The sequence below is a fragment of the Scophthalmus maximus genome, chromosome 14, assembly GCF_022379125.1.
Source record: "Scophthalmus maximus strain ysfricsl-2021 chromosome 14, ASM2237912v1, whole genome shotgun sequence".
NCBI classification, from domain to species: domain Eukaryota; kingdom Metazoa; phylum Chordata; class Actinopteri; order Pleuronectiformes; family Scophthalmidae; genus Scophthalmus; species Scophthalmus maximus.
In genome coordinates, this window is record NC_061528.1 from 3,805,001 (window position 1) to 3,832,195 (window position 27,195).

A 27,195-nucleotide genomic window follows, 5' to 3' on the forward strand; every position below is an offset into this window, starting at 1 on the left:
TTATTAATTATCGTCTAAAATCCCTTTTAGAGGCAATTGCATTCTGATTTAATGTTGTCTTGGGTATTTATAGTAAAAATCAACACTCCACCCAGACTGGTGCCGGTCATGTTTATTGTCATTTATTCAATGTAATGTAACAAATATTGCAGGGTTATATAACTCACGCGAGCTGATTGTGTGCAGGATGAGGCCACTGAGAAAAACACCAAGTCAAACGTGAGAAGTTCCAGTAAAACTCCTTGATTATGTTAAAAAACAAAAACAAATGTTTTCTGTATTACATCAGGTTAGCGTGCACACTTTAACCTCGCTACAGTGAGAAATTAGGTTAAGCATGAGATAAATAACCCGTTTGCATGGAGACAAAACGGCTAGAAAGTCTCAATAAGATAAAACTCAGGAAAAAATATTCTTATGATTCTTTTTCCCTTCTCTCGACTATTTTGATGTGTGATGGTTTGTTCTTCCGCGTCCATGTCGGCGGCAGAGCGCAGCTGGAGAACGAGAAGAAGAAGCGCGAGCACGCGGAGAAGGAGAAGGAGCGGATAGAGCGAGAGAAGGACGAGCTGATGGAGAGGCTGCGGCAGATCGAGGAGCAGACGCACAGAGCTCAGAGAGGTACGAGTGGACCGACGCACCTGCCTCCATCCACCTGCTGTAACAAAGAGAGAAATACTGAAGTGTGAACTTTAAATCTTTTGTCAGGGACGTAGTTTTCTTTACTTAATCTTTGACCAAAGGATTTTTAATTGAAATAACAACCCTAACACTTTTCTAGTTCACTACTTCGCACTGTTCTTGTCAAACAGCACATTTTTAGTGTCAGTGTCAGGAATGAAAAATTATTTTGGTGTCAGTGACCAATAAAAAAATAATAATAATAATAATATCTGAATATTTCATGTAGCAAACAAAAAAAAAAGGGATTTGCAGCACAATGTAACCCAACTGAAATAGAATTTTTTTTTTAAAGACTGAACTGCAATAATAAAAATAATAATAATAGGAAATAACAACTCAGATTAAAATGATCGAAGGCTTTTGAGCAGGATAAGGAATCAATTAAACGAACTGTTAAATAATAAAAATCATTAAAATGAAATAAACTAAATCACTCAGATAAAATCAGGAAAGTCTTTCCAAGTAGAAATGAGTTTAAAGAAAAGTTTAAAATCAGACATGAGTCAGGCTCTGTCCCCTTTAAAAAAAATCATAAATCCAGAACAGAACAACCCTGCGAACCGTGAGCCCCTGATTTGCATTTTTAAAAATTTCCAGAAAAGCCCTTTTTCTCTTCTTCTTCTACCTTGTCTGATTGTTGTCGACCTTGTTCCCAGACTCACTGGTTTGTGAAAGATGATTTACGCGGGGGGGGGTTCGGCACCCGGGCAGCAGCGGTCTGCTTTCTCTTACCGCTTCACGTGAATCCTGCAATTGGTAACGACGGCCCATGTCGTAAAAAATGAAACCAACATTGGGATTTTAAATAAAAGACAAGACTCCGCACGCAGAGAGAACCTGTGAGGTTCGGGCCGGAATTCTTAACATGGCTATTTGCTCCTAGCAGGTTCTTCCACAACCGTCTGCATTAGTAGAATTATAGATGTTATAGACACGCACATGGTTTACATGGTGTGTGTGTATATATATAATATATATATATATATATATATATATATATTCTTTTTTTACGTGTGTGCAGAGCTGGAGGAGCAGACCCGCAGGGCGCTGGAGCTGGAGCAGGAGAGGAAGTGGGCGAAGGAGGAGGCGGAGCGTCTGGAGAGGGAGAAGCAGGCGGCCGAGGAGGCCAAGGCGTCGCTGGCCCGGCGGGCCGCCGACCAGATGAAGAACCACGAACAGCTGGTAGCTGCGCGGCGCTCACGTGTCAACACACTCATTTACTCAAACTCCCAACATTTACCTTTTGTTAAGGGATTTTGTCCGAGTGAAAAAAGATACTTTTAACTCAAATCCACCTCGATGGAAATGTTGAGTTGAATATTTTATAGTTTATTCATTTAGTTTATGAGGAACCATAGAGTCATGAATCTTATTGTTTTAACCTTTGTGTCTTTTTAATTCCATCTTTTTAATGCTTGTATTTCTTATTTAGCTCAATAATGTCATTCTTTTTTTATACCTTCACAACACACTCTACATGTTGACCATCGTATTATAATACTGAGGATAGATCACTGTTATGACCAGCAGGGAGACATTTGATTGGTTCACTGATACTCACACAGTCGTCATCAAATCATAAAATATTATAATAATTTACCGGGGGTTGGGGGGGGGACTACCAGTTACGGAGAGGTTTCAAATTCTGCCTCTGTCACATTGTTGTACCGTTTGAACTACGTTTGGACTTTTACTTTTTAAAATCTCTTTGCGTTTAAACGTGCTGTGTGTTTTTGTTTTTTGGACAGGCTGCTGAACTAGCGGAGTTCACCGCCAAAATCGCCCTGCTGGAGGAGGCCAAGAGGAAAAAAGAAGACGAGGCGACAGAGTGGCAACACAAAGTACTGTTATCCCTGTATATGTATGAGCGCGTGTGCGCGTGTGTCTGTTTTCACATTTTTGAATACAATATATGAAAATTCCGTTTTAATGCAACAAAAAAAAAAAACAGTCTCGGCCAGAAGCTCAATTTAACTCTTACGGTCATTTCGAAAAAACCGTGGTGGGTTCTCGTTTTATTTTCCTATTGAGAGGAGACCGGGGAGGTGACCTCCGGACTCGCCCCCTTCGTCAGCTTCTTTCTGCAGCGCGGAGGAAACTGGACATTCCAGCCACCGACAAAAAGGGAAGAATGTAGATAAGCAAATATTATTCTTTCCCCGGATTATAATATCATGTGCACATGCTGTGGTTTTGCCACCTGACAAATATAGACACTGGATGATCTGCTGCCTGATCAGCAACTTGCCAAGTTATTCTCGGCCGCTAACCAATAGCTGAGCTGTGTCCTCTGGTGGTGGGCAGCAATGTTTTGATGAGTGGGAAACTAAAATCTAGACTAATTCATTCCTTTTACTGAGAAATAATACCTTAGGTTCTATATACATTAATGTAGCATCACTATCAGAACTGCATGAAATCCTTCCAGCCTAATTGTAATAGTGTGATTATGCTGATGTCTGTATCCGTGATGACAGAAAACCAATTTGAAACATTTCTGGTATAAAGAGACTGACTCGTACTAAATATCGTATGCATACAGAAACAGGTGGTAATTCAAACAGGCTTGAGACGTTAAACGTAGGTTTTACAAAGGTAAAGTGAAATTCTCAACTCAATTAAACAATTTTTAATGCCAATATGAACTAGATTCTAAGATTATGTTTTTATTATTCAGTTTTATTCCTTTGAAAAGAGTTTTAAAAGTCTAAAGGAACTTAAAAAAAAAAATCAAAAGTTGCGATAATTCACGTCCGTCCACGTTAATATCTGTGAAAGTCCGCGTGTGTTGTCCCCCTTGTGAGTTTGCCCACGTCTTTTATTTTCCAGGCCCTGTCGGCACAGGAGGACCTGGAGAAGACGCGGGAGGAGCTGAAGACGGCCGTCATGACCCCGCCGGCGCCCCCCGACGACGACGAGCAGGACGGAGCGGACGCCCAGGCGAGCGCCGAGCTGCTCAGCGACGGCGGCGTCAGGCGCCGCAGCGAAGAGGAGCGCGTCACCGAGGCGCAGAAGAACGAGCGCGTCAAGAAACAGCTGCAGGTAGAGCAGATAATGACACATTGTGTTGACCTGCAACGAAAATTCACAACGATGACAACTTCACACGAGCGGTGGCCCGAAACAAAAAATGTCCTGTACGAATACTGTCCACAGATCTAACAATACTATGTTGTTAGAAAATTCGACAAGCTGGAGCACAAGTTCCCACCTGCTGCAGGTTGAATCGTGAATCATACAGATTGTCAGAGTTTTGGAACCAACTGATGAAATCACACCACAGATGATTCTCAGTATTTAAAATAAAAACTCTGGGTCATTTAATAAAGTGGAGTGAGGAACAGCTGATTGAAGCTTTTCACCAACCAAACAATCACAGTAGTAGAGCTGGAGAACCTAGTTGTACTAAGATTCACATATTTTACTGAAATGATTTCTCAGATTTAGTCCAAAAAACTTCCACTTATGTTGTTGTTATGTCTTGTATTTTTTTTATATTCACATGTAATAAATATGATGAGGTATTTCACCCAGTGTAGTGAAATGCTTGCAAATTAATTGTTGATAAAGATAGACATTTTAAATTTTACTCCTTTGTGGAGACTATGTAAAACGGACATTATTCACTTTGGTGGTTATTTTTAGCTTTAAAAAACCAGTTCATCTATAAATATTCAATAGTTCAAATAATAAAACTTGTTTTTGTAAGTTTACGTTTTCAAAACATAATGAATTAAGTTTTAAATGCACCAAACTTTGTGTGTTCATGTTGCAGTGACAGTGTAAAAAGCCCAAAAGCGAAAAGTTTTACTCGGGTTAAAACACCATCCTCGTTGTCCTCGTTGAATTTCGACCAAACCCTGAAGAGGACGTATCATTCAACCGAATAATCGATCGAACCTTTTCTTGGCAGTGATGCACCGCTGATCTCGTCTGCATCACCCCACGCTCTCTCTCTCTCTCTCTCTCTCTCTCTCTCGTCTCCATCCTTCTGTCCAGGCCCTGAGTTCAGAGTTGGCCGAGGCCCGCGACGACACAAAGAAAACGCAGAACGACCTGCTGCACGCCGAAAACGTCCGGGCGGGAAGGGACAAGTACAAAACCCTGCGGCAGATCCGCCAGGGCAACACCAAGCAGCGCATCGACGAGTTCGAGTCCATGTGAGCCGCCGCGAAGGACGTCGACGCCGGGCTGACACAGCGACGACGACGAAGAGGGGGCGGTTTGTCTCGTTGCCATGCCAACCACTCTCCTCCTCCTGCTCCGGCTCCTGTCAGGAGAGAGACCAGCTGACCGGCTTCTGTAGCTTCAGCCTCGCCAAAGCTCTGCCGAGCAGCGGTTAGCCAATCACAGCGCTACCTGCTTTTTAGAGCTCCGCCCCCCCCCCAAAACCCAACCCCCTCAACAAAGCACATGTCTTTTAATCTGTTTGGAAAAATAGAAAGCAAAACATATTCTGTCCCACATGAGCTCCTCCCTTTTTACAGTACTGACCATGTCAACGCCCGCATGTACAGTACGATGAATAAACAGCAACAGGGCCGTGAGTTGAAAGTGGGAACCGGACGGAATTAGCTTTTTACTCAACAAAATAAAAATGGGCCATCTGTAGCTTTCTCTGACGTTGCTTTGGCACACTTGTCCATAAAGCTTTAATATCTGTACCTTACTTTGACTTCTTCTTTGTCATCAGTCGAACAATTTCAATAATTTGTTTAAAAAATGAAATAAGAAAACGCTTTATTCTTCTCGTTTCCTTCCTCATTTCTGTCATTGATGTGTTTATTTTGCATCAGCTGATTTATTTCTGCCTGTCGGTCTCGCAAACGCTCCCTCTCGAGAGACTTCAAACGCACATGCAAACTCAAATTTCTTGTTTTTAATGCCAACTGTGCCGGCGTTCTCCATCCGCCAAGAGACATTTGTTCAAATATATTTATTTTGCCTCCATAATAAAGAATTAATTCATATTTCCAACTATGCAGCCACAGCTCGACCTGAAGGGCGAAGCAGAACCGGACACGATGTAGTTCCACTGTAAAACTCAAAGCCTGAATTTTTCATAAATATATTAATATTTTCCAATAAATCAGGTTTTTCCAACTGTTGGTGGTGGTGATAGTTCCCACCAGAGGTTACACAGAGTATATTTGGGGGGGGGAAAGTTCACAATAATCCAGCAGATATGCCGAATGCGTTCTTCAAAAAAAATATTTTACAATTAGAATTAGTTGCTGTTATAAATCAGCGGGTTACACCACTGACTTTGGTAGAGAAAGTGGGATGGTTCGATTCCCAGGCAGGGTGTGTCTAAAATCCAGCGTGGGCCCTTTAATGTACTGTACCTCTGATGTGACGCAATCCGGCTGTTGTAAGTCTCTTTAGACAATTAATTAATAATTGATTTCTACGGAGAACATGAACATTTTTTGAATATGTTAAGTACATTAAATGAAAAGTTCCTCGGGGTCGTCAGCGACGTCAAAACCGGCGTCTTTTTCGTCCCAAGCGAAGAGTCAATAAGGAAAACTACAGAGGACCAGGCGGTGAAAGCTGGAGAAGGGCTTTTTATTGCTCACTTTTACATCACACACAAGAACAGTCAACACGTCTCATTTGGCCACGAGTCTCCCACATTCTGCACGTACGACAGGGTTGTTTGTGCGTTTGTTTGAGGTTTCACTGCCTAAAGCTCAACTGACGTCCCATCGTCCTGCAGCTTCCAGAGGCCCCGTTCAAAATGACACATTCATACAGGAATAAGACAAGCGCCGAACGAGGACGCGATGACATTTGTTTGGGTAAAGTCATTTCAACCGACTTCATTTCAAGTTTGTCGTTTCAAAAAATCAATTTTGGGTTACGCTCCCAAATTCATCATCACCTTAAAGCAATACCTTTTTGTTTTCGTACAGAATATGAGCAAAGTACACACTCATGACAGCTTTGGGTTCTTGTCCCCGCCCCCCCGAGTGGAACTCTTCCATCTGCCAGCAGGACTCACGGTGAAACAGAGACAAATGGTACATTAATTTTTATTTTACTTTATTTTTTTTTTAAATTTTGGTTTCCCACTGACTGGAGGGGAAACACACACTTGTACTTGGCCTTGGTCCCTGAAGATGCTGAAGTAATTTCTGCAGCAGAAATGAAGCTGTGTTAAAGCACATTAGAAATATAAAGGCGGGAATGTGACGTGACAAACGGGGACATTTTTTTATTATTACATATATATATATTTTACTCAAATTTTTCTCCATTGGATGAAAATAGCTGGATTTTAAGGCCGTTTCAGTCAAATGAGCAAGAAATCCCAAAACAACACTGCATGTGTCTGCAAGAGGACGGAAACACTTGAGCGGAAACACGAATTTCTCCAGCAATTTGGTTTCTCTGCAGCTTTTCAAGGCATATTTTCACATAATTTCCCCCCCGAAAGGCTCCGTGACGATCTGATCGGCCAGAAATAAAAGACTTAACAACTGCATCCGTGGAAACAGAGGAGGCGATGTCGCGGCGATACATGAAGTGGGAAGAAAGTCCGAGGGCCTTCTTTCTCCGCCCGAGGCCATACTGAGGCGTCACAGGAGTACAAAAAAAAAAAGAAGGAAAAAATCGAAATGAATGAAGGTTTTAAATTCCACGGAGCTGCTTCAGGTGTCAGGGTCTTGTGCCGGACATCGGGCCCATCGTCAACATCGCGGGCAAAACCCCCGAGGCCTGTGCTGCGACAGAGGCCCCACTCGCGGAGCCCTGTGCCGCCCAGGAGGCGTCGGCGCCACGCGCGTTGACAACACTTGCTCGGGGGTAAAGGTCGAGGCAAGAACGGGGCGGGGCGGATACAAGGCAAGAAACTGCAGGAGACACGTGAGGTGAGTCCAAGACAAACACGCTCGCACACACACACACACACATTTGGCGGGAAAACAAGAGCACGTTCAGTCTGAACTCATTGTCGAGTTGACAACAATGCGTTTATCTCCTCAGCGACACACTGTCGCCAGCTGCAATTTCCTTCTGGCGGATGAAACAGTCACAGTGAATAATTAGTCAAATAGCTCTTTGACAAGCTCGCGGCGTTAGAAAAGTTATTTGGCCCCTCGTACATTTTTTTCAACGCGGCAACCCTTTTTTTTTTCTTTCTTCAATATAGACGTTTTTTGCCTAATGGCGCATCGGTGCGAGCGTCTCGCCGCCGTGAAGCGAACGCCGGCACACGGTGCCAGACCTGCAGGACGAGAGGCGCTCAGCCGCGTGTGGCGGGAACCCGCAGGGAGGACGGAGGACGTGTTCCTGAGAGGTGCACCTTCCACATGCGAGGAATTTGTGAGGAAGTTGAAAGAAAAATTGCGGTTGTGGTTTTAAAAAGCAGTAAAAATGTTTGTTGTTGTTTTTTTTTTTACTGTAGTCACGATCACAGTCTTCTGTTCTGAGGGGAATATTGTGACGTAGTCATGACCACACCTTTACGTATAAAAAACGCTGGCAATGTCCAGCGTCTGGTGTGACGCGTGCGACGCTCGACCGGGGCCCGCGGTCTCCCAGTTCCGCGGCGGTACCTTGCTTTCGGTTCGCGGACGACATAAAACAGCAACGACATCTGTTTCCAACTGAAAGGTGCATATGAGACGTTCTCTTTCCTGCACTTGGAAGAAGAAGAAGAAAAAGAAGGGGAATAACGAGCCCCCCCTCATATAAATAAAGTCTAAATACCAACGGTGGCAAAGTTTGCCACGAATACTCCCAAAAAATATTTGACTCGAAATATTTTTTTTTAAATATTCTCATATAAAACAGGATACAATTTGTATCAACAACGAGAGGCGTCATCCGGCTACTAGATATTATTGCTGACCAGGCAGGCAGGAGCTTTGGCTTCACAAACAGTTCCTCGGACGTCAACAAACAATCCCCCCCGGTGGAGACGACCACGGGATCATGTCATGCAACGACAGACGCAGCCCAAAGTGCTTTTTCAATAAGACGAGAGAAGTTCATAATACTTTCAGAGAGACGGCGGGCAAAGGAGCGGAGGCTAAGCAGTTGATTTGACCTTTTAAAGATTGATTCTATGATGAACTGATCAAAAGAATAATACTGATAATGGAAATAATGTCTAGTTGAGCGAAATATTAGTGTATATCTAATATTTCATCTCTTTCTGTCCCCCCTCCTCGTATTAGGTGTTTGGCAACATACAATTTGAAGGTGTTTCTCCGCTCCTGCCGGACGTGGATCTCTGCGTCTCTGACGGAAAGGTTCATAAGATGAAGTTGTGTCCCGCGCGAGGCAGCGAAAACTCTCCACTGGTGACGCCACGGACGAAGGAGGCCGCGCGTCTCACAGACATTCACACGCATACGAGGGTGATAAATCATCACGCATTTTACATTTAAAATTGAAATAATACCAAGAAACTAAACGTTTCCGGTGGTCGCGCTCTCCACATTCACCTTGATATGACTTCATAATCTGACATATTTTTAAAAAGAACTGAGCTGGTTTTGAAGATGAAAAGATGAACTGCAAAGTCAGCTGACAAAGCTCGAACGCAAGCAGAGGAGAAAAAAAAATAAAAACAGCATGGGGCTTTCGAGTGGAGTTTTTTGCTATCTTCTTTTGTGGGTTTCACTTCCCCGTGGGGGGAAATCCACAAAACATTCACCACAGCAGCTGATCTGCCACCTGTCAGACTAGAAAGAATTACATGCAGTAGGAATGTATATTTACTCCATGTTGTCATCTCAGTTGAATAGTTTCTCTAAGATGGAACATACATTTTTTTTTTTTAAAAGTACTTATACCCTGATATGATTGCCAAAAAAAAAAAAAGAAAACGCGAACAAAAAGTGCCAAAAACTGAATAATTATAAAGTATCTAAATAACTTAAATTTTTAACAAATAAATTAATTTAAAATTAACAACACTGTCACCCTTTACACACATTACAAGCCTCCCTATAAGCACACTGGTGTCTTAAGTGCTGAAATAGCAGACATATAAAAAAATATGGCAATTTTGGGATTTCCCTTTACAAAAATACCATTAAAATTAATGAGACAACTTCCCTGCAGTGAAAATAAGTGGTCCATAAGCATTACCAGCTTAAGGATTTTGGTTTGTGTTTGTTCAACCTGATTTAAATAATTAAGACAATTGCAGGGGATAAGTCTGCAGAAGCGGTCAAGCTAAGATGAAGCTGTAGCTTCACCCTCTGGCTACATTCAAGACCCGAGCTGAGATTTCTCCATCAAAATTGCAGCCGCGAGCTCCTGAGCATCCATCACATGAGGGTTCCTGGTCATCACCATTCTCACTAGTTCTGGAGGGAAGATGCCGCACAGGTTGACAAACATCCTCTCTCTAAGACCCTGGTATCGGCCCAGGGCGGGGGGCTCCTGCGTCTGGGGCACTGAGGGCAGGTGGCCCTTGTGGGAAGTGATGGATGTAAGCGACAGCTGCGGGAGTGGAGGAAGACTTGATGTTGAAAGGCCGTGGGGGGATGAATGGGCTTGCCTGCCCCTGCTCTGGAAGTTAAATAGATCATAGCAAGGATTAGGGGACTGCTGGTATTGGGGGTCCCAGTTTATCTGTTGCAGTGGCTCTTGGTTTATCCCAGAGTAGTTTCTTCTGGAATGAAGTGGTGACCCTTCATACACTCGGGAGTCCCGGAGCCCGCCGTCCTGCCAAAGGGAGCCCATCAGATTGCGGCCGAGGGAGGAGCCCGGAGAGCGGGAGTGAGCAGGGGAAGTTTGGGATGGAAATTGAGGACGAGCTGGGAAATCCCCTGAGAAACTGCTCAGCGATGGATGCTGAAGGTGCGGCGGAGCGTGGGCTGAAGGGGTTTTGAAAGGACGTGGAGATGTGTGAGAGGTAACAGAAGGCGAACGGTCTTCCAAGCCAAAACCATGCTGCCTCTGCAAGGCTTGAGGAATGGGATAGCCATGATGTGCGTGCTGGCTGAATCCCGGTGGGACACGGCTGACAGGATGGGTGTACTGGCCAGAGCAGTGATGGTGGTGATGAGGGTGGTGGTGGTGGTGATGGTGGCACTTGGGGCCATCATCTAATAAAGGATCAGGGGAGAAAGAGTCTGAGCTGACACTTCCTTCACTGCTACAGTCTGACAGCAGAGATCCGGATCGCAGGTCGGCTGGGAAGAAGCATTCAGGACTTTGTGGCACGACCAGGCTGAGGTTTGAATATGCCTTCCCCACAGAGCCGTAGCCAAGCTCTGGAGACTCACATCTGTGGTAGGTGTCAGCCTGGCTTGGTCCTGAGGCTCCAGCGACCCTGGAGCTGCCTCCACCAATGCACCCAGGGTGCTCCCATCGGTCCAGGTTTCCTGATGAAGGGGGCGCCCCTGGAGCAGGATGCCCTAGAAAGCTGCTGCTACAACTGCTGCTGCTGCTGCCGCTTCCCCTGCGTCCCTCCGCTTTGGAGTGGACCCGAAGCCTGTCCTCCAGGAGGTCAGTGAAGGAGCTTCGAGGGCTGCGGTTTGGTTGTTTCTTTGGAGTGCTCTGACTCGGCTCGGCGTCAACCATTCCGTGACCAAAACTTTGGCTCTTCATCATTAGGGCGTCTTCCAGCAGGCCTCGGGAAGCTACTGATGATATTTTGGCACTGGCACGGAGCTCATCAGCCACGGCGCGCTGGGGCTGGCTGCCCCTTTCGGGGTGGTAAAACTTGCACTTGTGACCATATGTGCACTTTTTGCCTAAAGGAAGAAAAAAAGCAGTTCTCATCAATGTGCTGGATTATCAGATATTATGGCATTATCTTTTAGCATGAAAATAACAGTTGAAAACCAGATGTGTATATAGAGGCGTCTTGTACCATAAGGGCATGGCTGCTTCCTCTGAACAACAGGCCTCTTCCTTAAAAAGTTCTCCAGACTGGGTCCATGGCGTCCCAGTGGGTCATCTGGTGGCATGAATCTAAAAGTACACATTAAATAGATTCACACTTCTTTCAAACCCCAAATTAGAGCTCTTACATAAAACATAGACAACTTAAGATCATCATATATTTTTTATTTTTTGTCCTTTTAGTGAGTTTCTTACTTGTCATTCACAAAGGAGTACATCAGCAGACGCTCGTCAATGAATTTCTTCCACTCCGGCTTCTCATTGGCCAGGTCGCGGTAGTTGTCGTTGGACACGATGATGCCCTCCGACTCGTAGGCCAGTTTGACGATGAAGCGGTCGTCATAGCAAACCACTCTGCGCCCCTGCACACGTCGAGACGGAGTGAAGACCAGGATCTTCTCTTTCTCCAGTCTCCGTAAAATCTCTTGGTCTGAAGAACAATGGGGGGGAGATACAGTTAAAGGATGATTCATCTTCCAATTGGTATCAAAGAGAATAAGCAAATCATCCCAAAGCAGTGGATTTCACAAAAACAAAAAAAAATTGCAGGAGCTGTTACCTGTGATGAGAGCATCAGGTCGCGACTGCTCCTTTCTCCAGGCCGGGACAAAAACAGTGATATCGCGGTGACCTCGCTCTAAGAACCAATCTACAGCCAGCTGGATGCCTTGACAGGAGAACACTTCCTTGTTTCCATGACTGCAAGAGCAGAAATAAAGGTAAACAACTGGGGTTGCTCCCGAGAACCTGGTGATTATTCCCAAAGGTTTAAAAGACCCTTTTAAGACTTAATTGAGAATTGCACAGACAAATATTTTGTTCTGTGTTATTCTGTCTCTATGTGGTTTTCATTTCAGCTGAGGTGCATTGGTTGTTGGATTTGTGTGAGACATACTTCCTGCTTCTTTAACCACAGTATCAGTTGAAATCAGCAAAAGTATATCGACACACAAAACTTTTGGCAAAAACGGACTTCCCAAGAGAAGCATGAAATGCACGCATAGTGTTTATAGTGAAACTCTGAAATCCTATAATTATTCATGAGTGTGTACAGGTTCCTACTGTACCTCATAGGAGACACGTAGAAAACCATGAAGACGAACCAGACAACAGAACCATTAGAGATGAAAATGTTTAGTGATCATACATATGGTTGCTAGCTTGGAGACTGGGAGACTGCTAACTTGGACACTGCCCTTACTCTACAACCTCGGGTGACCATTTAGTCCTAAAGTGAAATTTCCGAAATTCTTCTCTTCCTCACCTCATGGCTACGTTGCTCCCGTCCACCACGACGGGCCGAAGGTTTTCTTTGTCCTCAAGCAGCTGGGATGGACACAGCAGCTGACACGAGTCCAGAGAGGAGCTGAAGGAAGAGGAGGAGGAGGAGGAGGAGGAGGAGTAGGCCAAAGAGGATGACAAAGAGGTGGAAGGAGACTGCGAGACAGTCGGACGTCCTTGCTGCTCCATCTCTGTCTTGGTTCCCAGTTTGACCAGCTCGCCCAGGATGTCGTTGATGAGCGCATCTGTGCCCAGTTTCCTCAGCACCAGCAGCACCAGCTCCTCAGAGTAGCCAAGCTTGAGAGCAAACTCCACCTTGTTGCGGCAGTCCGCGACGGGGTCGGCCGGAGCTGATGTTTCTGGCTGCGCGAGGCCTCCCAGGGACCGGTTGAGGGTCAGGTCCAGCCTGACTGGCGGACAGACGGAGGAGGACTCTTGGTGGCGAAGGTGAGACTGATCTCGACGAGGATTTTGAGATTCGGAACCAGACCCGTTCTGGAGTCGCTCATCCTCACTGTCGGACACTGCACTCTCCTCAGAGAAATTACTGCAACTGCTGCTGCTGCTGTAGCTCGAGCGCGTACTAAAGCTAGTACCGCTACTATCAATGCTGTTGGTGCTGTTGCTCGGGACGCCAGCTCTGACCTGCGAGACTCTTACATTCCCAGCACCCGTCGCAGTGCTCAGGCCGCCCTGCCGCTCAGCACCTTCCACATGGAGGTAGTCCAGATCCAGCTCCAGGCTGAGGATGTGGCCTGTCCCATCCTCCAGATGGTCCTTCAGGCCCATGGAGCCGTCTCATACATCCAGCTCCACGCCCTCCGTGACCTCCCGGGCACCTAACCGACCCCACTGTTACTGCTGAGGGTGAACAGTTCCCTGACTGGTCCTGGGAGCGAAGCTTGAGGGAGACACAAGAGGCGACTGGTTAAGTTACGGAGAACTGCATGAGTCTTACATATGCGGGAACGAGTCAAGTAAGGAATGTCTATTTCCATCTAGACCTGGTATGAGGTTTTTTTTGCCACATTCCCAAGAAGAAAAGCTTAAACAACAACAAGTTAAAAGTTCCCCTTACTCTTCTCTGCTTATTCTCTAAACCTGTCGTACCTGGGATTCATTGGAAAAGTCCACCAGCTCCATCCACCTAATTTGCCTGTTAAGCTCTTACATAGTTGAGATACTTTATCTAGAACACATAATTACACCAGGTCTTAAAGGCAAATGTAAAAAATGATTCACACATGGCACGCAACAGACTTTTAAGAGAAAATAAAAAAATGTGGGTTGGAACCTGTAACCACCCTTACCGGCTGCTCCACTTCTCCTGATTTGCATTTTAGCAGCTATGAGCCACAGTGGAGCCAAGTGCTTCCAAACCACATCTCTGACAAGCACATAATTACTGTCAGCAAATAACACCGTCACTAAGAATAACGTCTGTCCTCTTTGAACTTTGCTCCAAGCTAAATTAATAACAGTCTTGACATGAACTAGTAATTTATTTTTCACATAATATCTTGTTTTAGATTCTTAAAAAGGTAGATGTTATATGTTTTCTTACAGTTGTGTGACGTAACCAATACTGTAACATCACCACGATCAAATATGTCAATACTGGTGTTTCGCATCAGTGAAATCCTTAAAACAAATGTCATTTGTAGAAGATTAATTTGAGGTGAAAATGTTTACTTAGAATTTTTTTTTTTTTTACTAATAAATACTTTCAAGTGTCCTTTTACAAGATGCAAGAAAATGCAAGATGTAACAATCCCTCCATAAAACAAAGTAATCATAAGGTAATTTTTCTGATATTAAGTATCACACATATACGGAGCCTCAGCACTTGCTGCCGTCCCAGGCCAACCTGCACAACAGACACCTGCAGACAGACATGCAGACATGTGTCCCTTGAAAATGAAGATGGACGATGGACATCCCTTAATTAACAATAGAGTCTTGTGCAAAGGTAAGACTCAGTTTTGAGGAGAAAGAATTGGACTCGGTGTGCAGGAAAATGCACCTTTTACATCCTAGTAAGATGATGCACATGATGTGAAGCGGTGTGGGGGGTACATGGCTTGTTGTATCGGGGTGTCAACACACTTAGTGTACGCGACATCGCAAATTCACCTCCTCAAAATAAAACTCAAACTGACGCTCATGAAATCCAATCGCAGCCTTTAAAAGCTCAAAAACACGAGCCATCATCAATCTCCCGACACTAAAGTCAATGCGAGGCGATCTGAAAGAAGCCCTGATGGTCCTCGAGGCCTGTTCTCTCCTCGGAGTGTGACCTGCTGGCCCCGGGGGGGGCCGCGCACTGGATGAAACAAAGGGCGATCTGCTGCGATGGGAAATTGCTTAGTGACCCCTTAAAAACAACAACATGTGTTCCTTTGTTTGCGTATCCCCGCCGTATTAAGGACACACACACACACACGCACACACACACACACATATCGAAACACGCAATAACCATAAGCACACTTTACAAAAGGGGTTTCTTTGGCCGTTCGCAGAGGTTTGTTTGTTTGTTTGTTTGTTTGTCTGATGCGTCATTTTCCATAAGTACACCATGTGGGCTTTCGTTCATTGTGCTGCGGGTTATCGCTCGTTCTCCTTCCACTCGCCTCCACTCGCCTTTACTTTGAACCACACAAAACCCCTAATTCTTTAAAGGTGGCTTTGAGGAGATCAGTTGACAGTACAGTCATCCGACTCCTGCGACCACTGGTAGGAAACGTTGGGCCTGCCTGCGTCGCCTTTGACACAACTTCACACCACAGGCAAATATCGGCGTCAGTGTGTTTGTGGAAATACCCACACAGGGTACTTCCAAAGCGTCAAACTGCTCCCAGGACGTTGACCAAATCGTTTTTTTGAGCGTCTCAGCTATTTATAACTTCCGTTTTTTTCTTTTCTCATCGTTCCTTGCCCACCAGCGTAGCTTCTCTGCGAAAGGCGCTTGTCGGGACAAGGTGGAACACGTATCAGAATTCAGTTGCGTCCCGATGTTACCCGAAGCTTTACGCTGCGCGACGGAGCAGCGCAGAGATTAACACCCGAGACGAAACAATGACGAGCTTCAATTTTTTCCGTGATTTCTTTGAGATAGTTGCAAGACGCGGCAGATGTGTCTCTCGGTGAAAAGAGAGATAAGAGTTATGGAGTGGGCCCGATGAAACCTGTCACCACCCTGCATTCCCTTTTTTGCCCGTCCGCTTCATCATCATCCCTCTCATCCCATGTTTGTGTCCAAGAGCCTCGGCCGGTAGTTTCAAAAGATTTGAAGACATGTTTTTTTTATTTTGGCGACGTGTAATGAGAAGTCTCTGGCGCTAACGCGGGGGGCCCCTCAGTGTCCCGACCCCTCGTGTCTAAGCCGCCGCGCCGCTGTCCGTCGCCCTGAATGCCACAAGAGAGCTGGAATAATTTAGTCGGCCGGCAACAAAAGAGGCACAAAAGGAAGGAGTGAGAGTGTGTGTGTGTGTGTGTGTGTGTGTGTGTGTCGGGGGTGGGGGAAAGAAGTGTGTCTGGCTTGCCGTCCTTCAACAATGCAGCTGCCACCCAATCTGTCCCCCTGTGACGGGAGCATTGTTCTCATGGGCCTGAGCAGCGTGCACAGACGGAGGCTGGGGGTTTCAACCCCATACACCCCCACCGACACACACACACACACACACACACACACACACACACTCATTCACATGATGCCTGGTAATTCAGCGGTCACACCGGCCTCAGTCACAGAGTCACAGGTCGCCAGACAGAATCTCCGAGGAGTCAGCAGAAATATGACAGTGACACAGCAAGTGTAAAGATCACCCGATCAGGGGCCAGACAAGAACTGTGTGTCTGCGCGGTCGGAATGTTTAGTTCATAAAGTAAGTAGGAGTTTTGCAAAACAAGGTCAATATATGCTGTATATATATATAAATACACACACACAGTACTTGGCAGACCACCACACAATGCAATGGAGGCTGATTAAATCAGAAAGTGGGGAAAAGAAGGTTCTGCGAACTCAAGTCAAATGTCTAATATGTCTAATATTTGATGAAGGAGATAAATGTTCAGTCACTAGTCTTATCTAAGTAAATCACATGTAAATGTATCTATTTTATTTTGTTCAACAGTAAGACATACTATTAAACTACTATGACACTGTGACGGTCAATGTTATCACTCGGATGAGTTATTCATTCAAGATACAGAAATGTGATATTCATAGTGTTATATTTATTTACATATAACACTATGAATATAAAGTTGACTTGATATTGCTGTTGGACAATTAAACATTTTGTTTTTAATGTAAAAGCAATAGTTTATAAATAAACAATCTGTAAAAGATAATTAAAATAAATTATTTACAAGCAGCTATCCTGCCGAACTATCGATACTTTATCATACGACATTATAAAAATATCTTAACCATTTCAACTGCAATTGCTGTGACTTTTGATTACTTTTCATCGCAATAATAACAACTGACATTAACGCCGACATTAATCTCTATGAATTTAGCCATATTCTATCCAAAGTAAACTTTATAAAATCTGCAATGATAAGATGTCATATTGATTTTGTGCAAAATGAGACACACTGCGGATATTTCAGTGTAACACATTTACGTGATAAGTCTCCAGTCGATAGCGAATATGGTTTCATAATAAAGTTTTCTCTGCAAATCAAAAACTGCAAATTGACGACAATATTGAAACAAAACCTATTTTGTAAATGGCTGAATAAACCTTTTTTGTATTCATAAATGTTTAAATGTTAAAAAATAGCATTAGATGCATTTATGGCCTTCAGCCTTACAGTCTTGCTTTTCTGCTAAAGAAGATATTTGAAATACTATATAACCACATTAATCTTCTATGAATTCAGATTTTAGGTTATAAACTTAATGCAAATTTTTATAATATTTCTCTTTAATGTTCTGGGGGGGAGAAACAATCTCAACACCAGAATAATGTTGAAAGATGATAACTATTCTTTCAATTCCTTTATAATTTAAGACTTAAAGAAATGCCTCTCAACTGGGAACTTTATGAAAAATAATTTAATTTCACTCTTTGCCAGGGTTTTCAATTTCAAGCGTATCATACGGAAAGAATAACTCATCTGCCCAATAACCTCTGTAGGTGTGTGTGTGTTTTCCGAGGGGAGGAGGGGCCCCGAGTGCTTCCACACAGAGCAGATGCCGCGGCCTCGACCTCGGTGACCCGGCCTGCCTGCGCTGCCTCTGCACCGTGTCTCTCTGTGTGTGTCATGATCCAGGGTTAAGGAGGGATGAGCTCCCCCGAGGCCAGACCGGGGAACCGGTCCCCCAGGGCCCGCCGAGTGGCTGAGCCCAGCAGTGAACCAGTCTGCCACACCGGTGACCGGCTGGGAGGGGGGACAAAGGGTGGGGATGGGGGGGGGGGGGTATCCATGGGCAGCGGGGGTAACAGATGCCTGCTGAAGCCACAGGGGACCCCCCATGAAAGCATCCTCCTCCTCCTCCTCCTCCTCCTCCTCCTCCTCCCTCGCCTCCCTCTCCCACTGCGCTCTCCTGCAACTGGTGGTGTCCAGATTCGTCGTCGCTGATACATATCACCACTGTCTGCCATGTGACCTTTTGGGTGGGTGGGGGTTGTGGTTTAGCTCTCACTTTCACCTCCTCAGTCGGCTGCGTCCGGCTCTGCCCCCGGTGCAAATATCATCATCAAGACATGTCACAGCCCCAAAACATGTTGTGAGCTTATACTGGTGAGAATGAACTCATTGATCATCACTGGTCCCACCACCATCATAATATACTATATATATATATATACACATATATATACATATATATATATATGTATGTATACATATAAAGTGGAGTGAAATCAAACTGTTCCCCATGTTGTGGGGGAACCCGAGGGAATCCCCCCCCCCCCCACCACCACCACCACCACCACGCAAAGCTTTTCAATCTCAGTTTCACTTATGAACACATTTCATACTGTCAACTACAATGAAACAATTCTAAAAATCACAGTTGGGAGATATTCGGCAAAGGTCTGCATATAAGACAAACGAGTTGAGTGTAGTGTTAATATGTTTTTGACAACTTACAACGTGTTAAACAGACTGAACTATTGTTTTTTTTGGTCTGGGTAGCATTACTCCACACATGATGATCGTCACATCTGCACATATACTGAAGGGTTGTTGATGCTATAAAATTGATAACTAACACAGATCAGTCACAACATTAAAACAAGGAACTGGCTTTAATATTGTGGCTGACATTTGAAAAAACATTACTGATGATTCCAAGTTTCAAGGATCCTTATCCTTCCAATTACATTATTATATAATAAATGATTATTATAAATTATTATAAATATAATAATAATAATTATTATCATTATTATTATATCATGATTGACTCTTTCAACGCAGGACACAACCACATTACATTTGTCCATACAATCCGTGACAAAGCATGAAAACAGAGCTTTCAATATCATTTTTAAAAAATTGCAAAACTCAGGCCAACCCGAGGCAAACGCACGTGAGAAGAAAACAGAAACACTTACCACACAACTCCAAGGGAAACGAGGCAGTAAAAAACAGGAGAGTTAGAAGGAGAGAAATGTCTCTCTTGATTTCTCTCCTCAAATGCAACCTTTGGTCATTCCAGCTGCAGGGCAAGGAAGAAACAAAATTTCCAGATATGGCAATAAAAATATGTCTGGATGTTCGTCAAAATTCCCTCTTTAATGCGAAAAAGTCAAATTTCAGTATCCACTTGACATTGGAAAAAGTAAAGCTGTCAATCCAACTGGGGTTGTTTTTGTTGTTTTTTAAGCGTAGCAGCAATCCTAAGAGATGTGAGCCTTCAAGTTCTCCTCTTTTTGGTTGAGAAGCAGAGTGCAGTGTCCTGAGGCTGCAGGTTCAGCGGTGTGACTGACAACAGACGGAGCGCGAGGCATCTACACCGAGTCTCTGCCCTCTGGCCAATACGAAGGCAGAAATCTGACGACAAACACACACACACACACACACGTCTCACTTTCCCGTCTTTACCAAAGCTCAGTGTGTACACAGGCACCTAACTCTCCACCAATAAAAAGGGACTTAAGGATAAACCAGGGTAACTCCACCCCCCGACCAAAACACACACACACACACACACACACACACACACACACACACACACGCGCGCGCGCACACGCACGCACACACCAGCCCATCCGCCGGCTTGAGCCATGAATGGACGAGAAGGCGCGAGCTGACAATGGTGGGGAGTGGGACACAAAGGAGGGCCCTCGGCGGACAGCTGCACACAGACACACCATGCTCAGGGCCATTACACACACACACACACACACACACACACATGCACGTGCACACACATACACACACAGATACAGATACATGAGGAGAAACCGAGTAAAAAAAAAATTTTTAAAAAAGGGACCCAGAATTGAGCCCTGCGGAACACCTGGCTCACTGGGGACGGCTGCCGCCTTCGACCCTCTTTGTTTCACGGGCGGGGGGGGGGTTGGACTCAGACAATGAGACGAATTATGTTAAAAGTATGTGTGCGCGCCCCGAAATGGGTGATAGAAGTGCAAGTGTGTGTGTGTGTGTGTGTGTGTGTGTGTGTGTGTGTGTGAGAGAGAAAAGTTAGCAGGTGGGGAAGGAAGCTGTGAAGTGAAAAAGCCTTCAAACTAACAAGAGGCACAAAAAGGAAAAGAGTAGGAAACGACAGAGAGAGTCGGGCTTTATTGTTTATTGGACACGGCCCGGACAAGATGGCGGCATCCGTTCAAAGGCCTCCGATGGTGAGGAGGGGTTTTTACTTCTTAGGCCCCAGAGGAAATTAGGAATAGAGACTGGCTGCCTGTCAAGCTGGACTTAACCAGTTACCGGACCCTTTAACCTTCAGAAAGGAGGAGGTTTCTTGTGTTTCACAACTAATGATGGAACAAAACACAGAATGAATTGAATCCATCACGCATAAAAAGACAAAGTAAATCAAGGAGCGACCTGGTCAGGTAAAAAAAAAAACAGGAAAAAACCCTACGTGAAACTGTCGTGGGATGTCTCTCAAATTCTACCGCCACTAAGAACGAAAGCAGGTCAGAAAAAAATGGTCCCGTCTGGAAACGGGCGATGAGTTGACGGCTGAGCTGTCCTGAGAATCAGACGACACCTGTGTGGGCGGACTCCAAAGGTGCGCAGAGGCTGAAAAGGGCGGCCGAGCTTTTGCATGTGGAAAGCCCCGGGGTCAGAAACATGCAAAATCTGCTGGGTGTAGTTTCTCACTTCGCGCCAAAACTTTAAAAAAAACCCAGTAATCTCACCAGGATCGGCTGCTCAGTTATCACGTCATGGTGGGACATGTGGACCAGCTCCACCTGTATCTGGGCCCCTTTGTCAAACGCGCCTGCAGCTCCATTCATGGCCATCAGCTCCGGCTTTTGGTTTTATGAAAATTACAACCAACACTGATATTTTTTCCCTCCGGTGCTTCATGTCGGATTTTGTTTTCTGTTCGTATCATTATCCAAAATTTGTGCAAATGTCCCCTCAACTGTGCAATTCTAATACTTTTAAGGCTTATCAGCATGTCGCTGCAACACTTTCTCTATATCACCTCCATCTTGTCCTGAATGTAGTTTTTCTTGTTCGACATGTGGGTGGGAACGTAATCAGTGAAGGTATCACAATGCTCACATTCCAGACAGTCAATTTATAACATTGCAGATTCTCCTCTGTCATCCAACCCCCTGCAACCCCCCCCCCCCCCCCCCCCCCCCGACTCGCAGTGACTCCTTAATTGGGGCTCAGCTGACAGGTTTTCCCCTCGGGGAGCCGGAGCCATGTGAACCATCTGCTTCTAATGGCAGGACGAACAGGTGTCCTGCTCCCCGCCGCCCCGCCCCGTCCCGCCTGCGCCACGGCGAGCCCTCCGAACGCGACACCGCAAAAAAGCGCCGCGCCGCGTTGCAGTTTACACAAAATAAAATCGGAGTGGTTGCGTTTGACCCCGTGTGGCATTGCTACCTCGACATATGGCTGCGCCCCCTGCAGTCATCTGACAGACTGACCCCAGCCACGAAAGTCATTTTGTGTCGACCGGTGCGTTTAGGCAAAGTGAAATATTTTCTAAAACAGATCCACGTACTTATTTAATATAGTCCTACCTGCATAATCCAGAATTGATCAAACTGTGATTTGTGCTAGAGCTACAACAGTTAATCGATTTGTAACCGACTCCTAAATTAATCGCCAACTATTTTAATAATCGATTAATCGGTTCAAATAGTTTTTATGAAAAAAAAGTAAAGATTCTCCGTCTTCAGCTTCTCAAATGTGAATATTTCCTGGTGTCTTTGCTCCTCTGTGACAGTGAACTGAGTATCTTTGGTGCGAGGAGAAAACAAAACATCCTCTTGGGGGTTTGGGAAACACGATGGACATTTTTCACCATTTTATGGACCAAACAACTAATCGATCCATTGAGAGAACAATCTACAGATTAATGGAAAACGAAAATAGTCGTTAGTCGCGGCGCTAGTTTGTACCTTTTTAATAAATGAACGAGATTTACAGGTGGAATTCTCATTGTTAGGCAATTTCCCGTCGTGTCGCTGACTGTGATGGCAAACTGGGGCGAGATGCCACTCGAGATCATACACATAAATGTCCATCTGAAAAAAAACAACCGATGCAAACAGTCCTACAATATCAATGTTAACAATAACTACTGCTAATACCTTTGTGCGTGAAAATGTTTATTTCGAGTATTTACTATCACACCAAACCAAGTTACTTACTAACTAACACATGTTGGAGCCTGTGTCCTCATTCATAACAGAGAAGTTATCATTGAACCCAAAATCAAAATGAAGAATCAAAATGTTTGCAGTGGATCCAGTGGAGATGAAGAATTGTAAAGGAATGTTAAATGCCCCAGCGTATCCTCTTCTGCTGCGGCTCTTCCATCTCAATGATTCAACCAGATTAAAACATCAACCGTGACTTCATGCTTTTACCCCTGAACAATTTTTTGTTCATGCAACAGTAACAGAAATGCTTAGCATGCAGCCTTTTTTCCAATATCTGTATATCTAATATCTAACATATGTCCCACTAAGTAATTGATTCATCTCCTTTGGCACCACTGTCATCATACAGAGTATCCGAAGCGGGACATCGTGGATCAAATTACACAACCGGCCTCCACCCAAAAATTCATCTGTCACCGCAAATGATGAGAAAAGAGAGAGAAAAACCAAAGGGCAGGGGGAGAAGAAAGTGTAGGAGTGAAGATGAATCCCGACAGAGGGGAGCAGGTGAATGTGTGCCGCTTTACGGAAAAAAAAAAGGAACAGCAGGAACGCAGAGGCTGCGGCAGCGGCCGCAGCTCGCCGTCCCTCGGCCCCGCAGGAGCAAACACCGAGCCGGGCGGCGGGGATTACTCCGTTCCCTTCGACAGCGCCTGAGAGGCGGAAACAGGGAGGAGAGGAAGAAGAAGAAGAAGCAGTCGTCGTCCAGCTGGTGTCATCCGCGCACACTTTACGGACATAATGCTCAACCGACAGCCCCCGCACATGCTCCGACACCTATGAAGAGGGAGCCAAACAAACCAGGGCCAGACCACATGGTGTGTGTGTGTGTGTGTGTGTGTGTGTGTGTGTGTGTGTACAGGGGGATGGGACAGGGTCATCAGACTTTGAAGGCACAAAAGGTTGGCCTTAGGCCCAATGCCCTGTGGGTCACCTAAGGAGGCAAGGAGGCATCATGAAAAACATGCTCGCTCGCGCGCGCACACACACACATGCACACACACACACACACACACACACACACCCACACACACACACACACACACCACCTGCTGTTCGCCCGGGCTCGTGTTTGGTGTAATGAAGATGGAGTGATTCAGCAGCGACACAAAGACGGACACATTGCTGAGATTTACCACATAACTCGGGGGCCAATGAAACGTCCGCGGCGACTCGGTCCAAAAGATGTCGTTTCAAAGAGGAACGTGGGCCTGCAACTGCATTTTCCACCATCAATTAGACTGAACTGGCCAAATCCAACGCTACGTGTTGTACACGCGACATAACATAACTTCACCTCTGGCCCCAGTTGTCCTCTTTACAGAACTAAATATATTTAGGAAGATTTTCAGAAAAAAACGCTGCTATGACTTACTTTGTTCTGTCTTCCTCAGCCAGTTATATCTGTCTGTTTGACCATATATGAAATGATCCAATGTGTTCCAGGCATCAGGATTTTCACAGGTTTAGTCCAGAGAGGCAACATCAGAGTCAGGGGAAAACTGACAAGACAAACCAGGAAGGGAAAGCACAGGGAGGTGCTCTGATGTGATTATGGGAAAATACTGGAAACGTCACGGAATTGCACATTCACAGCTCTACTGTCAAGAGTACATGCAGCGACACACACACACACACACACACACACACACAGTTCCCTTATTAAGTCATGATAGATCGTCCCCTCAGGGCCTGGCCTATTGAACAGTATGCGCGCGTGCCCGTGGTGTGTTTTAGCAAATTTCAGAATTTACATACATCTCGGTGCATATACGTGTGTGTGTGTGTGTGTGTGTGTGTGTGTGTGTGTGTGTATATGTGTGTGTGTGTGTGTGTGTGTGTGTGTGTGTGTGTGTGTGTGTGTGTGTGTGTGTGCAGGTGCGTAAAAGTGTGTGTGTGTGACATCAGGGCGAGTGCCAGGTCAGTAGGGGTCAGCGAGGAACAAAAGCAAGGAGCAGCTCCCAGCTGCCGGGCCAAACATCATCCAGCAGACCCCAACCCTCCCATCCCCCCCTTCCCTTTCAGAGGGAGCGTGCCGCAGTCCCTCTTCTGCTGACACATGCACATTCACACACACACACACACACACACACACACACACACACACACTCGTCCCGCCTGGCAGTCCACAGTCCCGTCTAGAGGAGCTCCCTGCAGCAGGCGAGGGGGGTCACATGGGGACAAATGCAGAGAATGCATGGATGCAAATGCATGGCAGCCGCAGGATTCACAGCACAACGTGTGCAGCGTTTTATTTGGCCACTTACAAGTCGAAGGGAAGTGTTCTGGGTACTTTCTGCAGGATTTTGATATCAGACATGTGGTTTAGTGGATATTGGGGGGTAAATAAACTTTCAGGAGACGTCTTGCAGTGAACAGAAACACCCTGCCTTCACTAAATGTACACGTTACTTTACACCATTGCTGAAAATACATAATTCAGTTTAATGCTGACAAGAGGATTTCAAGTGGATTTGCAAGTAAACATTTTACTGTGCGTCTTCAATTTCAAGTTAATTGACAAATCCCTCAGATTTCTAAGTAAGCATTCATCACGGTTTATTAGTTATAGTGGCAAAACGACAATGAAGGAGTAGAAGGTTTATTTAATCTATCAGCAGAGGTTATAATGTCGTCTGAGTCAGTAGCAGTGCAGCCGTACATACAGTGTGTCACGGATTTATCTATTGAGTTGGTTTTTCAATTTTCAACCCTGGGCAACTGGAGAATTTATGACATAACGTGTCATCTACTAACACCAGTACTGTAGGAGTGCACGTGTTTGTTTATTTCAAAGGTTGTTTGCTTTGTGTCATTGACGAGTGTCGAGTCAACGTGAGGATCAGCCGAGTCACGATGACATGAGGCTGTTACAATGTCGCAGCCAAGACTTTGCATATAAGCAACAAGAGCACAGCGTGTGCGTGTGTGTTTGTTCAGTAAGAATCGTTGCTTTCAACTATTTGTCAAAATCTGCAGAATGAATTTGAAACAATTTAATTGCATAGACACAGAAATGTCAATTCAATATATATCTGAGTTAAAACAGTTTAAAAAAGAATATATAAATATATATATAGAGAGAGAGAGAGCTGCAACAGTAAATCGATTAATCGATTAGTAATCGATTAGTAAATTAATTGCCAACCATTTTGATAATCGATTTGTTTTTATGAAAAAAAAAGTCTTGATTCTCTGATTTCAGCTTCTTAAATGTGAATATTTCCTGGTTTATTTGCTCCTCTCTTACACTAAACTAAATATCTTTGGTGTGTGGACAAAACAAATCATCATCTTTGAGTTTTGGGACACACGATTGACATTTTTTTACCATTTTATGGACCGAACAATTAATCGATTAATCGGGAAAATAATTGACAGATTAATCGATTATGAAAAGAATCATTCGTTGCAGCCCTAGTATATATATATAAATGTAATGTCATTAATGATATTTACCTGCTGGGATTTCACTAAATGTTTCTGTATGGAGTTTATTGTATTTATGGTATTTCAATTTAAAATCTTTTTTAAAGAAATTCCTCTTAAATATAGTTTTCTTGCACAGATTTTTCTCCTCAACTATCAGTTATATGTCGTGTGCTGGAATAAAATGAGGAATCGCAGGTCACAACTTACTTTCACATGACTTCCATGATCCTGTCCTCTTGAGTCAATTAATCCTCCGTCACTCACACAAGCATCAGAAACGGATCCGGGTGAAAGCTGCCGATTCAGTAAGCAACAGAGAAAGTCAGAGAGAAAAAAAAACTACATCTGATCAGCTGCTTGTGAGCATGAGAGGGGGAGAGAGAGAGAGAGAGAGAGAAGGAAGGAGAGAGAGAGAGAGAGAGAAAGAGAGAGGAGGGAGAAAGCCTCCTCCTTGTGCCCTACCTGCCTCTCTGTCGCCACCCAGCGGCCACGAACCGCAACTGCGCATCAGGCAGTTTCAGTTTCAGTTTCGGTTTGTCACGTGACATTATGTCATCGTCTTGTGCAGCTCATACATTGAAGGCTTTTATTTTGTCAGTGCCTCCTCCCCCTTTTGCCCCGCCGTCGATCATTTTTAATCTATAAAAAGAAGATGTCTTTATTTCATCTTGCTTTTTTTAATGCTTGATTCTGTCATTTTTTTTTATAGATTTACTTCTATCTTCTCTCCTGTGTCATTTTTCCCTTGCATTGCTTTCCATTCGATAATTACACTACTTTCATCTTTTTGTAAAATCCATACTTGTTTTGTAAAGCACGTACAAGGTTCAACTATTGTTTATGGTGCCATGTAAATGAATCTGACTTAACTTGACAAAAGTCCTTGCAGCTCTCATTTTTGTTAATTGAATCATCCCAGAAAGATGTTCTCCGTGAAAGTTTTCAATATAAAGTCTCTAAATAGTCCGCGTAATCCTTCAAGTTGAGTAAAATTCATTAACAGAATAAACTTCTCCTCTTCGCCATAACGCTAGATGTTTGTTGTTTTGCAAGGTTAATCTCAAAATTTGATCAAAGAAATATCTTAATA

The 27,195-nt window shown here is 44.6% G+C and overlaps 2 protein-coding genes across 7 annotated transcripts in view; one reads left to right on the forward strand and one right to left on the reverse strand.

Moving 5' to 3' along the window:
• Window positions 1-5,432, forward strand: part of LOC118282728 (radixin-like) — a 24,831-nt gene extending 19,399 nt beyond the window's left edge. For all 5 annotated transcript variants that reach the window (XM_035604060.2, XM_035604061.2, XM_035604058.2 and 2 more), the window contains exons 11-15: window positions 491-621; window positions 1,706-1,866; window positions 2,433-2,525; window positions 3,514-3,726; window positions 4,684-5,432. In XM_035604060.2, coding sequence (XP_035459953.2) covers window positions 491-621; window positions 1,706-1,866; window positions 2,433-2,525; window positions 3,514-3,726; window positions 4,684-4,848 — 763 coding nt within the window. In that variant the 3' untranslated portion in view covers window positions 4,849-5,432. The remainder of the gene's footprint in view (window positions 1-490; window positions 622-1,705; window positions 1,867-2,432; window positions 2,526-3,513; window positions 3,727-4,683) is intronic.
• A 799-nt stretch (window positions 5,433-6,231) lies between these two features.
• On the reverse strand, window positions 6,232-26,461 carry LOC118282727 (probable ribonuclease ZC3H12C). 2 transcript variants are annotated; one of them, XM_035604055.2, is made up of 6 exons: window positions 26,313-26,461; window positions 12,818-13,735; window positions 12,113-12,252; window positions 11,749-11,983; window positions 11,522-11,622; window positions 6,232-11,402 (listed from the first exon to the last, which is right to left on the reverse strand). In XM_035604055.2, the coding sequence occupies exons 2-6, from the start codon at window positions 13,621-13,623 to the stop codon at window positions 9,910-9,912; spliced, it is 2,775 nt and encodes a 924-aa protein (XP_035459948.2). In that variant the 5' UTR covers window positions 13,624-13,735; window positions 26,313-26,461; the 3' UTR covers window positions 6,232-9,909. The 2 variants fall into 2 exon arrangements, with proteins under 2 accessions (XP_035459948.2, XP_047193226.1); XM_047337270.1 differs by lacking the exon at window positions 26,313-26,461 and adding an exon at window positions 19,413-19,829.
• Between the last annotated feature and the right edge of the window lie 734 nt (window positions 26,462-27,195).

What these genes read in the sequence shown, in the direction of transcription:
- LOC118282727 (XM_035604055.2), bottom strand. Translation starts at nt 13,623, where the DNA reads ATGGGCCTGAAGGACCATCTGGAGGATGGGACAGGCCACATCCTCAGC. An exon ending in GGGAGCAACGTAGCCATGAG is followed by an intron (nt 12,253 to 12,817) that starts GTGAGGAAGAGA and finishes CTGCTCTTGCAG; the next exon opens with TCATGGAAACAAGGAAGTGT. An exon ending in ACCTGATGCTCTCATCACAG is followed by an intron (nt 11,984 to 12,112) that starts GTAACAGCTCCT and finishes ATTGTTCTTCAG; the next exon opens with ACCAAGAGATTTTACGGAGA.